At 43.7% G+C, this 14,040-nt stretch overlaps 1 protein-coding gene across 2 annotated transcripts in view; it reads right to left on the bottom strand.

The window, feature by feature from the left end:
• Positions 1 to 14,040, bottom strand: part of sdad1 (SDA1 domain containing 1) — a 45,305-nt gene that overhangs the window by 11,388 nt on the left and 19,877 nt on the right. For both annotated transcript variants that reach the window (XM_078214166.1, XM_078214176.1), the window contains exons 8-13: positions 12,593 to 12,694; positions 10,998 to 11,067; positions 8,955 to 9,058; positions 4,696 to 4,753; positions 2,813 to 2,871; positions 502 to 578 (exon numbers count right to left, since the gene is read on the bottom strand). In XM_078214166.1, the coding sequence (XP_078070292.1) occupies positions 502 to 578; positions 2,813 to 2,871; positions 4,696 to 4,753; positions 8,955 to 9,058; positions 10,998 to 11,067; positions 12,593 to 12,694 (470 nt within the window). The remainder of the gene's footprint in view (positions 1 to 501; positions 579 to 2,812; positions 2,872 to 4,695; positions 4,754 to 8,954; positions 9,059 to 10,997; positions 11,068 to 12,592; positions 12,695 to 14,040) is intronic.

Genomic DNA, 14,040 nt, shown 5'->3' with positions numbered 1-14,040 from the left:
TGATAGTTAAAGTGAGATTTCCATTATTGTTTGTATTGCCCTAAAGTTCTTCATTCAAAGAATTACTTTTTATGGGCAAGCTGAAACTGCAAACATGCCCAATTCTGACTTCATTCAATATCCACATGTTAGCAGCGGCCAGAAACTGAAGTCTTGATTGAATGCCCATTACCAAACTCAGTTTAACTGAGGCCAGTCATGATGCTCCCACTGTTCCTTCAGATCAGTTCAGCAAACAAGGACTAAAGGTTAAGTTTGGGACTTGATCTGTATAACTCAGTCTCACAGCAGGAAACATATTTACTCACTAGGCCACCAGGGACTTATTTATAGAAACTAGGAGCAGAAGTAGGTCATTCGGCCCTTCAAGCCTGCTCCGCCATTCATTTTGATCATGGCTGATCATCAACATTCAATTATTTTAGAAAAATGGAGGTCATTGTATTAAATGCATATATATATATTTAAAGGAAATAATAAATTAATGATTATTTTACACACCCAACCGTCATAACTTCACCGGAATTTCGGTCTGTGACGAAGTTGTTTGCTATAGTCATCACCATTGTTTGGATCATCTAGAAAACGGTATAAAACATTAATGACAATATTCTTAATTCTAATAATGCTCACAATATTTGTTGATTTGGTAACATATATCCTTCAGCAAGAGGAATTTACATGCAATTTATCCGTTGACAATTGTCAAGGTTAAAATTAATTCTCACTTAGGGGAGCATGCGTTAAGAAGGGACAGCCAGCATAGATTTGTTAAAGACAAATCATGTCTGTCTAACCTGTTTGAGTATTTTAATGAAGTAACAGTGAGAGCTGATCATGCAAAATATATTACATATGGGCTTTCAAAAGATATTGATGAAGCATCACTTAACAGATGTCAGAAAAATAGAAGCACATGATATTAAAGAGGTTGCAACTTGGATATGTAATTGGCTCAGGGTTAGGGGACAGAGAGTAGTAGTAAATGGATGCTTTTCTGACTGAAGAAAAATATGCAGAAGACCACTATTTACTTGTTTATATATAAAGGATCTAGACTCCAGTTTAAGGAGAACAATTTTGAACCTTGTGGATGAAACAAAACTTGACAGGGAATGGGAAGGCAGAGGAAGACATGGATAGACTGATAAGAAGAGCAGACATATGACAGATTGCAATTTAATGCAGATACGTTTGAAATGGTACACTTCGGAGGAATCCACGTGGAGAGATAGTATAACCTAAATGGTACTATTTTGAAGGGAGTGCAAGAGCAGAGGGACTGGTAAAGGGGTAGGGGTCATATTCCCAAATCTTTGAAAGTGGAAGAGCAAGTTGATAGGGCAGTTAAAAAAAGAGGATGGGATATTTGGCTTTGTGAACAAGGACACTGGATACCAAACCAGGAAGTCTTGCTAATCCTTTAAAACAATCCGTAGGCCTTAGCTGGGGTATAGAGTACAATCCTATTTAATAAAGATGTCAAGGCCGTAAAGAGGGGAAAGTGAGGTTTACGAGGCTCATACTAGGGATGAGGGACTTCAGTTATCTGGAGAAATTGGAAAAGCTGGGATCATCTTCCTTAGAGCAGTACAAATTAAAGGGTGACTGTTACGAACTCGGCTGACGTTATATGCACCAGTATCTCGACTTGAAAAACTGGCTCGAAGTGGTGTAGGTTTGTTTGGATTAATGTGAGGAGCAACCCAGTGAGAAAACAGTCCAGTCCTTATGCAAAGTAATAAAGAGCATTTATTAAAGAAAAAAAAGTGACAAGTCACCAGGTGGAAAAATCTGTTTGATTCCGCTGCCTTTTCAAGACGCATATTCCAGATCTTAACAATCCCTGGGGGATAAATTTGTTTGTTTAGTGCCGTCACAAATGACTTCCATGGACTCAACTCAAATGCCTGGGGGCAGACAGCATGGTGGGCTGCTATTTGTGCGGTATTCACCATTGATACATCATTGAAGAACACTGTATAGTCTGTATGACTTTGCCCACAGAGAGTTATGATCTGGAAAGCACCAGTTGAAAGGCTGGTGGAATCAGGTTCCCTAGGAAGCTTCAAAAGGCAATTGGGCATGTATCTGAACAGGACCAATTTACAGGTATAATGGAGAAGAGGCTGGATATTGGGACTAAATTGAATAGCTTTTTCTTCCCAAAAAGCAGCAATGATGGGCCAAACAGCCTCCCCCTGTGCTGTTAGATGCTACGGTTCTATTTTAATCCTTCACTTTGGAACTATCCACTTAATGTGCACTCTTCAACAGCTGTGAGTAGTACAGAAGAACTGGCTGAGACAATACACCCTAATGCCTGGAGATAAACCAGCAAATGGCTGGCAATGTACATGCATACCAGATGACCAAGATCTAGTTTGACTGAGGCTAATGAAATTTCCATAATACAAATAGATAGAACTGGTGGAACTTTTAGCTTTCCAGCACAGCCTCAGTATTTCCAAATGGAATACCAACCTGCATTGGACATCAACTTTGAGTTAAGTATGTTGCGAAATAACTGGAGCAGTGGCTGCACAGATTAAATCACTACTAGACATCTATTACATACTTGAATGTGTTCACTATTTGAGAAATTCTGTACACATTTAAGGCACAGTTCAAGATCCTGGCAATACAAGGGGGTAGTCACAAACCTTTGTAGGTAAAAGATTGCATTACAATTGGTAATAGTTATTAACATTTCAAATATAAAGATTTTAGATTGTGAGATTAAAAACTAAACATAGCAGCAAATGCTTTCTAAAAATCTAAATGGGAAGCATTTTAGATATTGAATCATTACCTCTGGTGGAACCAGCTGGTGGCTGGCCTGTGCTGCATACAGAAGAATCTTGGTCACATCTAAAAGGGGGGGGATATAGAAAGATCACATAAACAAAACAAAGAACAATACAGCACAGGAACAGGCCCTTCGGCCCTCCAAGCCCACGCCGCTCCCTGGTCCAAACTAGACCATTCTTTTGTATCCCTCCATTCCCACTCCGTTCATATGGCTGTCTAGATAAGTCTTAAACGTTCCCAGTGTGTTCGCCTCCACCACCTTGCCTGGCAGCGCATTCCAGGCCCCCACCACCCTCTGTGTAAAATATGTCCGTCTGATATCTGTGTTAAACCTCCCCCTCTTCACCTTGAACCTATGACCCCTCATGAACGTCACCACCGACCTGGGGAAAAGCTTCCCACCGTTCACCCTATCTATGCCTTTCATAATTTTATACACCTCTATTAAGTCTCCCCTCATCCTCCGTCTTTCCAGGGAGAACAACCCCAGTTTACCCAATCTCTCCTCATAACTAAGCCCCTCCATACCAGGTAACATCCTGGTAAACCTCCTCTGTACTCTCTCCAAAGTCTCCACGTCCTTCTGGTAGTGTGGCGACCAGAACTGGACGCAGTATTCCAGATGCGGCCGAACCAACGTTCTATACATCTGCAACATCAGACCCCAACTTTTATACTCTATGCCCCGTCCTATAAAGGCAAGCATGCCATATGCCTTCTTCACCGCCTTCTCCACCTGTGACGTCACTTTCAAGGATCTGTGGACTTGCACACCCAGGTCCCTCTGCGTATCTACACCCTTTATGGTTCTGCCATTTATCATATAGCTCCTCCCTACATTATTTCTACCAAAATGCATCGCTTCGCATTTATCAGGATTGAACTCCATCTGCCATTTCTTTGCCCAAATTTCCAGCCTATCTATATCCTTCTGTAGCTTCTGACAATGCTCCTCACTATCTGCAAGTCCTGCCAATTTTGTGTCGTCCGCAAACTTACTGATCACCCCAGTTACACCTTCTTCCAGATCATTTATATAAATCACAAACAGCAGAGGTCCCAGTAGAGCCCTGCGGAACACCACTAGTCACAGGCCTCCAGCCGGAAAAAGACCCTTCCACTACCACCCTCTGTCTTCTGTGAGCAAGCCAGTTCTCCACCCATCTAGCCACCTCCACCTTTATCCCATGAGATCCAACCTTTTTCACCAGCCTACCATGAGGGACTTTGTCAAACGCTTTACTAAAGTCCATATAGACGACATCCACGGCCCTTCCCTCGTCAACCATTTTGGTCACTTCTTCAAAAAACTCCACCAGGTTAGTGAGGCATGACCTCCCTCTCACAAAACCATGCTGACTATCGTTAATGAGTTTATTCCTTTCTAAATGCGCATACATCCTATCTCTAAGAATCTTCTCCAACAACTTCCCCACCACGGACGTCAAGCTCACCGACCTATAATTACCCGGGTTATCCTTCCTACCCTTCTTAAATAACGGGACCACATTAGCTATCCTCCAATCCTCTGGGACCTCACCTGCGTCCAGTGACGAGACAAAGATTTGCGTCAGAGGCCCAGCGATTTCATCTCTCGTCTCCCTGAGCAGCCTTGGATAGATTCCATCAGGCCCTGGGGATTTGTCAGTCTTTAACTTCTCTAACAAACCTAACACTTCCTCCTTTGTAATGGAGATTTTCTCCAACGGTTCAACACTCCCCTCCGAGACACTCCCAGTCAACACATCCCTCTCCTTTGTGAATACCGACGCAAAGTATTCATTTAGGATCTCCCCTACTTCTTTGGGCTCCAAGCATAATTCCCCACATGTAAATACATTCAATGGCTTTGCTACAAATAAATAATACTGGAAATAGTCTCACCTCTTTGATGTGGCTGAAGGAAACGTTGTGCGAATGGGTAGAAGTTAAACAGGAATAACTGGGAGGAAAAAGGAGAAACAAGTGAAACAACGGTGCACAAGGCTATTCTTTCCCTTTTCACGTCAAGGAAAGAGTTAAAAGTTTCATTTTGTGGCTATAAATGTCACTAGCCCATGAATACAAATGTTCCAGGCAAAGGCAATGCCTTGGGCATCTAGACTCTAAATTAAGATTACAGGGCAATTTTCTGGCTGTGTTGCACCCAGTGCAGATTGAGGCTGTGCGGGGTCAGAGATTCACAGGCGCGGGGCCTAGCACATTTAGCTCCGGCAAGAACCCCTTTTGGTATTTTCCCAGCCCTGCGCCCCAATGTAATTTGGTTCCCACCCAGCAAGCGCAGGAACCAAATTAGCATTTTAAAATATAAATACGTTTAGCCAATTTCAAGTTGGATTCTCCCTACTCCCAGGACTCTCCAACCTTCAGGTGCAGCAGGAACCTGGTGTGAATCACTACTGGACTTCACAAACGGAAACCAGGTATAATGGCCATGCCAAGGGGCTTGGAGCCTTTGAAGCCCCTGGGTAGTCGGGGACATGGCTGGGCAGTTCCCACCTGGCATTGCCCCCAGCACCCTGGCGACCCAATGTCCAAAGGGAGAGGGATCTTCAATTTCATGTTGAGATTGAGACACCCTTTAAAAACGGTGCCCGATCTCTGTGAAGCGAGGCTTGCCAGCATGTTTAGGCTCTCAGAACTGGTGCAAAACTTGCCCCTCTTCCAGAAAATGACCAAGTTTGGGAAGATCACAATCCAATTCGTACTTGCACCAGTTTTCTCACCTGAAATTGTTTTATCATATTTTGGGGAAATACTTGTGCTCCAATAGAATACAAGATTACAAATCTATACAATATAGCGAACATTCAATTATTCTTTGAAAAATAACTATCCAAGCCTCAATCTGTAATCAACAGGGTGCTGCCCCAGTGTTTTATCAAGTTCAAAAACATAAAGTTAAACACAAAATTCAGAAAAACATTAAAGGTAGAGTGTCTCAAAACTGGCAATCTCAGGACCAAGTCCGTTGCAGATTTCAGATCTTGTCAGTTTTTGAAGGCAAAGAACATCAGAAATAGAAGGAAGAGGAGACCATTCAGCCCCTTGAGTCTACTCCATCATTCAATTAGATCACCTCAACACCATTTTCCTGTTCCATCCCCATATCTCTTGATGTACTTACTATCTAAGAATCTACCAATCTTTGTCTTGAACATGCTCAATGACTGAGCCTCTGGCAAGGAACATTCCAAAGGGTTACCATCCTCTGAGTGAAGAAATTCCTCCTCAGCTCAGTTCTAAATGGCCTACCTCCTTATTCTGTCGTAAAAACCCATCTGGTTCACTATTGTCCTTTAGGGAAGGAAATCTGCCATCTTTACCTGGTCTGGCCTACATATGACTCTGTTAATTCTCAGTCTTATCGCCAGTATATTGCTCCCAATCCACTGTGCTCTAACTTTGTTTACTAACCTCGTGCGGGACCTTATCGAAAGTCTTCAGAAAATGCAAATACACTCCACCCAATGGTTTGTTCTCATCTATTGTGCTAGTGAGGTGATAGTTAGTTTCAGCCTCATGTATATTGCAACATGTCTGCTCCTAGGTGTTGATCTCTCCTTTATGGGTCTTGTTGGCCCTGGAATCTTATGGGTCTTGTTGGCCCTGGAATCTGGCTATTTGCCTCTGCTATGTTGCTTCTTTTCATTCTACAGGTCATGTCGTTTCCATGGATGGTCCTAGGTGCTGCTTACCTGTCAGTAACAAAGGAAACTGGCATACAGTACTTCCATTCACCAGTGATACCTGCAGCAGGGCACTAATGGTGAGACTGGCACCATGTTGTAACTAAGGTTTGACTTGGGCCTAGCTAGGTTGGGCCTAGCTAGCTCGTTGAGATCAAGGGTCACTTTGACTACTTGGAACACGGGAAATGGCAGGCACGTGATACTGCATGGAAGCATTCACTCTATTCTTCATTCTCCTACAGGCAAGAGGCCACATCTGCAATTTTGCTTTGTACTGCGGATTGGTGGTTAATTCACTAACTAAAACCAGCCGAGAATTTAAAATCTTTTGGAGGCTGAATGCTTAAATTATTAAACTTTTAGTTATGCACTTGTCTCCATGGGGTATTCTTGCATGGATTGTTTAAAAAATGTCGAGTTTTTAGGTAGCCAGATTTGAGTACTATACCTATAATGAGAATCTGGAGCAAGATACAAAAGTTCAATTGAAAATAGTGTTCATAAACCAAGAGATCAACGTGTTACCAGAGACAGGTTAGCAATTCACGCCAGCAGCTATTTTGTTTCTCTTATTCAGTTGTCTGATGTCTCCGGGCCTGCTAGCCTCCACATCCCCGTCCCCGGCCAGGAGAGCTTCACTCCAATGGGGTTTATGATAGCTCCCCACTGGCAGGAGTGATGGGGGGCCATGGAGGCCCAGAGTTCCCCCAGGAGGTATGGGGTGAGGGGGGTACCCCTGGGCATTGCTACCTTGGCAGTGCCACTCTGGCCCCTTGGTACTGCCCCATGCCCAAGGGCAAAGTGGCAATTCCCAGGGGGCACCTTGGCACTGCCCACCAGGTCCTGGGCAGTGCCAAGGGCGTGGGGCCTAATGGAGAGGTGGAGCCTCTAGGGGGAGGAGAGATGAATGGAGGTGGAGGGCCCCACTGCCACTCTGCACTCGGCAGTGACAAAGGGAGGTCAGTTATTGGGGCTGGCCATCCAGGTGAGGGAGGGGGGAGTGAGGTAGGCTGGGGGTAGGGGGGTGGCTGGCCCAGACACATTCGGAGGGGCAACATTACGGGGTCACGGGGCTGGCCAGCAATCGAGTTGGCCAGTGATCAGGAAGCCGGCAGTGCAGGGCAACTGCACATGCGCCGATCTCAGCGCTGACAGATCAGCGCATGTGCAGTGGCCCACTTGGCACTATACTGCCAGCCGCTCCACCAGGGATAGGCTCAGCCCACAGCTTTTTTGCGTGAATCACGCTGGTGCACTCTGCAGTGCAGAGTGTGGGAGATTCATTTTGAAAGTCCTGCTGAAAAAAACAGCGGGATTTACTTTAGTTCATATGCGAATTTGACATTTAGAATGTTTTTAGGAGAATTGTCCCCTTCATCTTTTAAAGATCTGAAAATGCTGGAAAAACTCAGCAGATGTAACAGCATCTGGGAGAGAGAATAGAGCCAACATTTCGTGTCAGGATGACTCTCCATCAGAGCTGCTCTGTTTTTGTTTCAGATTCCAGCATTCACAATATTTTGCCATTATCTTCTAATGATCTGTGTTAATATCTCATGTGACTCAATATTAAATTTTACTTGGCAACAGTCCAATTAAGTATCTTGATATGTTTTATTATTTTAAAAGTGCAATAGAATGCACTTATAAATGCAAGTAGTGGTTGTTATTTGGCACCTTTCACATTCCCAGACTGTTTCAATCAATTATTTTTGAGTCATTGTTTCAAAACATAATCTGCACACAGCAAGGTCTTGCAACCAATGAAGAAAATGACTAATTAATTGGTGGCACTGCTCGAGGAATAAATGTTGAAGACAGGCACCAGGAGAACTACTTTGTTCTGCTTTGAATAGTAGGAGATCTTTTATATCCTGAGTTTAATGTCTCATCCAAAGGATAGCACATTTGACAATGGGACTCACCTTCATTACTACAAGAAGCACCACCCTAGATCATATGCTCAAGTCTTGGAGTATGGCATAAACCCACAGCTTCTGATTCAGAGGCAAGGATAGTACTAATGAACCACTGAAGCCTGAAGGATCCTTTGATGACTGGCCTGGTGTTACCACAATGATTGGGGGGTCGGTTAGCTCAGTTGGTTGGACAGTTGGTTTGTGATGCAGAGCAACGTCAACCGCACAGGTTCTATTGTCACACCGGCTGAGGTTATTCATGAAGACTTTCCCAACCTTGCCTCTTGCCTGAGGTATGGTGATCCTCAGGTTAAATCACCACCGGTCAGCTCTCTGCCTCAAAGGGGTGAGCAAAGGGGTCATCTAGGACTGTGGCGTCTTAACCTTTTTTTTAAACTATAATGATTGCTAGTGCTGCATATTTGGTTATTTAACACAATGGAACCTTGGTTTCCTTTGCATTCATCATTTGAATTGTACTGCCAAAGAATTATTTCTGTAAAGTTTTGTTTATGAAGGTTAAAAAATTCACCTCATGAATCCCAATCAATCTTGATATTAGATCCATCATCATCATCTTAACTTCAAATCTTTCCTTAGAATCTTCCAAATGTTTGAAAAGTTTTTCTGCAAAACCTGCAACAAAATGAATCATAAAAATTTCATCAAGTGACACAGGTTAAAGCAAATTTTGACCAATTAGGGACAGATGCAGAATGTTTCTGTATCATTTAGACCTAAGTAACTTGACCAAGTTTTCATTTCCATGAATTTTACACAAGGGAATGCTACCATTTTCTTATCCATAATGTAAATCAGTCAAAACAAAAATATTTCTATTCCAGAAGTTAACATCTTTCTCTCTATAAGGAACAACTTCACTAATAGTTTGAACGGACTAAAGTCATCACATGGGCAGTAACTAATTTATGGCATTAGCATCTAACAGCTTCTCAACTTAGAACCACAAAAGGTATGAGGCAAATATTCGAGTGCTCGATCATCTGACAAGGACTGTATCTGCAAATTAATAGAAAAGGCATTGGGGGAAAATTAATGCATATAGAACCAACTGATTTTCATCAAAAAGGATAAACTTATTGGCAATAATAGCCTTGTACCATTTCTAAAACTGTAATATTCCTATGTACATAACTGCTGATTATTCAATTGATAAAATCCCAGGACGCAAATTAACTCACAGAGACCTGATGATTCCGAGGTAATGCTTGTGCTACAAATTGAATAAATTTAGAAAATCCCAGATCTCAGCTGAGGCAATATTAAGGTCAATACAGTTGTCCACAAGTGCTCCAGAATTTGGGATGAGCAAATCTTATGCTACTACTTATAGTTGTAATTTGCTATCCCATATCACAACACCGTGCATGTGAACACAGCTCATGGTCAGGGGATCATATGGGGGATGGGGCGGGAGGAGTGGCGCACGAATCTCCCATCCCGCTTTACTGATTTTTTAGTGCAGCGGGCGGGAGATTTCAGCGGGGCCGGATTAGTGTGATCCGCACTGGGCGTCCAACCCCAAGTATGTCTCCCAGCGCCGAATTTCTGGTGCCATCAGCGGCACGAAGTTGTATGCCAAAGAATGTTTCACTCCAGCAGGGTTTACAGTAGCTCCCCACTTGCGGGGAGCTAGCGGCCCGACCCTGCTGGAATCCCCTCGTGCATTGGCACTTTGGCAGTGCTAGCCTGAGCCCCCTGGCACTGCCTAAAGGGCAAAGTGCCAATGCGCAGGGGGCACCTTGGCACTGCCCACCGGGCATGGGGCAGTGCCAATGCCACTCTGCATTTGGGATCACGAGCAGAGGGAGAGAGGCCAGCGATCAGGGCTGCCCATCAGGTGGGAGTGGTCAGCCTGCTTGGGGGATGACGGGATTGGAAGATCGGGGCTCCGGCAGGGTGGTGTGGGGGGGGGGGGGGGGGGGGGGGGGGGGGGCCGAGACTGGTCCTGGGCATGCTCGTGGGGCCAGCAATCAGGTCAGTGGGGGCTGGAGTTGCAGGGATCACAGGGCTGGCCAACAATCGAGCTGGCCAGCAATCAGGAGGCTGGCAGTCAGGGGCCACTGCGCATGCACCGATCTCAGCGTTGACAGATCAGCACACACGCAGTGGCCCTTTCAGCGCTATGCTGCCTGCCTCCTGGGTGGGAATTAGGCCCCGCCCACTGATTTCTAACATGATTTACGCTGGTGCACTCAGTAGTGCACCAAGTGTGGGAAATTCTTTTCTGAACTCCCACTGAAAAAACCAGTGTGATTTACTCCAGTTTTCGCGTGAATTCGACACTTAGAATTTTTTCGGGAGAATCGCCCCTCTGGTGCTCGTCACAGTCAAATAGCCTCTCGGTATTTACTCATAACACTTACATAATGAATATAATGACAATTACTTAGAGAACAGAACTAAACAATAACTACTGGCCATTTGGACTGCAGCAAAATGAGATCAATTGTTTTATCAGCCACAAGGGGAGAAACGGTGAGACAGAATATTCATTTGGAAATGGTTAACCGCGTCACAACTTGACTTTGATTTAATGCAGTTAATTTTTTACCTTGTGGATCATGAATCAGGTGAATAGCTGAAAAATTAAATACTTCTGCCTTTTTCTTGTTTTTATGTTTCTGTAAAAAGTAAATTGAAACAGAAACTTAAGTTAATAAATTAATAAACTAAAATTAAGGGCCTTTAGAAAGGAACCCATACACAAAGATAAAAAGCACCTTGGATGCTTATTGTTCTTTAGTAAGCACAAGCAACATTTAATCAAATTATAAAGTTTATACAATTTTATAATTGTAAATCTTTTTTGATTTAGAAACTTTTTATGCTTATTGAGGAGAGGGATTCTAGTATTAGAAAATCTAACACTTCCCCATTGAGAAGCCGGTGTCAGTATTAAGCAGCCAATTCACTCTTAACAAGATGCACTGCCCCCAACCTCAGAAGCATCGCGCAGGACTGTGACATCCCCAGTTCCCTATACTGTACCTCTCACATATCCGAATGTGGCTGCTAATTTAGTGTCATCTTGCACTGAATTTTGAACAGTTTTATGCTGAAAAGCCAACAGGAAATAGGCTGAGTCTGACCCATTGCATTTCATGCAAGTTCCCCAACAAATATAAGTTCAATTACAGGAATTGGATGCACTTCTATCCCAGACTTATGAAAACCACTGTCCAGCTAACAGCACAACTCAACAGCCAGGATTCTGCACCATGGCGACAGCAACATGGTTGCAAAATCCCGCAAGAGACAGAAAACTAGAATCTTGCTGGCAAAATCTCTTTTTCAGATTTTCTCCACTCGCTGCTGGTGACATAATGAGGTTCATTTAATAAATTATGACAGCAAAGGGCTCCTCTGCCATATACTCTCCCCACATTGGGATCTCCCCTCTTGCCGACATGACGCCATGTCGGTGAGGTTTACAACAGGTTTTAAAAAACGGGAACCAGGCAGCTGGACCCCACTAGGGGGGACACAGCTAAGTATAGGCCCGGGCGGCAGGGGTGGGGGGACATGCCCAGGCAGTACCCTGGCACCACAGCAGTACCAAGGGGGATCCCTCTGGGAAGTTCCAATGGGTGTGGAATTCTCCTTATAATTCCCCTTATCTTGGGGAGGGGGTTGGGGGTGGGTGTTCCCCCGTTTCCTGGAAGGGGGGTTGGGAAGTTGTCCGTGTGTGTCGGGGGAAAGGGAGGGGGGGATTCCTATTTTTCTGAAATCAGAGATCGGGGAATCCTGACGTCGCTGGCTTTTTCCAACCCTCCAGCCACACCTTTTTTTTGCACAATGTGGCGTAAAAAGCCAGCTGTCCAGCTGCACACTGGTTTTCACACCTCAGCCAGCACTCAGTGCAAAAAGGTAAAATTCCACCCATAGTGCTTGATGTTAAGTCAATTAATTGTTATTAAAAAAGCTTATATGTTGCACACAATGAGGGAATAAGTTGGCAGATAACTGCTGATTTCACCTGGAAAACTCTAGATATTGCTAGTGTGGGAAATCTCACATTTGTTTAATAAATTACATGTCTCCTCCTCCTTTATATAACAGCTCTAAGTTTAACTGCTGGCATGACTAATCTTCATATTAGCTATTATTCAGCAACAAAAATACTTCACTGCTCAAACAATGGCTTACTTTTAGGACTTTCAGAGCCTTTTCTAGCTTCTTTTTGTTTTTTGTAGATTTCTTTGCCGTTGCGTATTTCAAGGTTATGTCTCGTGTTGTTGGTCCTTCATCCTTAAAATAAATTGTCCATAAGATTATTTAACAGATAACGCTTGCCTTTTGCATAGAACTGCACAGAAATTATGATATATAGCAGACTGTTGTTTGGCCGAACCAGTCCATGATGGTGGTTACCATCCACGTGAGCAGTAATCCTAAATCTTCCTGCCAAACTGGACAATTTCACATTTTCCCACATTATACTCCATTTGCCCACTCACTTAACCTATGTCATATCGTAGTCTCCTTACGTACTCTTCACAACTTACTTTCCTACCTATTTTTGTGCTGTCATTAAATTTAGCAACCATATCTGGCCTTGGAAAGGGTCCAGAGGAAGTTAACAAGAATGATCCCTGGAATGAGGGATCTTCTGAGGAACAGTTGAGGACTCTGGGTATGTACTCGTTGGAGTTTAGAAGGATGAGGGGGGGGGGTGGAATCTTATTGAAACTTACAGGATACTGCAAGGCCTGGATAGACTGGACATGGAGAGGATGTTTCCACTAGTAGGAAAAATTAGAACCAGAGAGCACAACCTCAGACTAAAGGGACGATCCTTTAAAACAGAGATGAGGAGGAATTTCTTCAGCCAGAGAGTAGTGAATCTGTGCAACTCTTTACTGCAGAAGGCTGTGGAAGCCAGGTCATCGAGTGTCATTAAGGCAGAGATGGATAGGTCCTTGATTGATAAGGGGATCAGGGATTATGGGGAAAAGGCAAGAGAATGGGGATGAGAAAAATATCAGCCATGATTGAATGGCGGAACAGACTCGATGGGCCGACTGGCCTAATTCTGCTCCTATGTCTCATGGTCATATTGTCTGTCCCATCAAAGTCATTTATAGATATTGTAAAATGTTCAGGCCCCAGCACTGATCCTTGTGACACCACTCATTATATCCTGCCAAACAGAAAAAGACAATGGTGACCCTCTGTTTCCTGCTAGCTAGCCAATCTTCAATCTATATCAATATGTTACCCCCTACAACATGAGCTTCTATTTTCTGCAATAATCTTTGATGTGGTACCTTATCAAATGCCTCCTGGAAATCTAAGTACAATGCATCCACCAGTTCCCCTTTATCCCCAGCACAGGTGACTCCTTCAAAGAACTCCAAGAAAGTGGTTAAATGTGATTTCCCTTTCACAAAGCCATGTTAATTCTGCCTGACTGCCTTAAACCCTGCTATAACATCTTTAATAATAACTTTTAACATTTTCCTATGATAAATATTAAGCTAACTTGTTTACTAATGTCCCTTTAGGGAAGGAAATCTGCCATCCTGACCTGTTCTGACTTACACATGACTCCAGACCCACAGATGTTGGTTGACTCTTAAATGGCCTAGCAAGCC

Source organism: Mustelus asterias, chromosome 1, assembly GCF_964213995.1.
Source record: "Mustelus asterias chromosome 1, sMusAst1.hap1.1, whole genome shotgun sequence".
NCBI lineage: Eukaryota > Metazoa > Chordata > Chondrichthyes > Carcharhiniformes > Triakidae > Mustelus > Mustelus asterias.
Note: the sequence above shows the minus strand (reverse complement) of the source record. Positions and strands in the feature narration are given on the sequence as shown.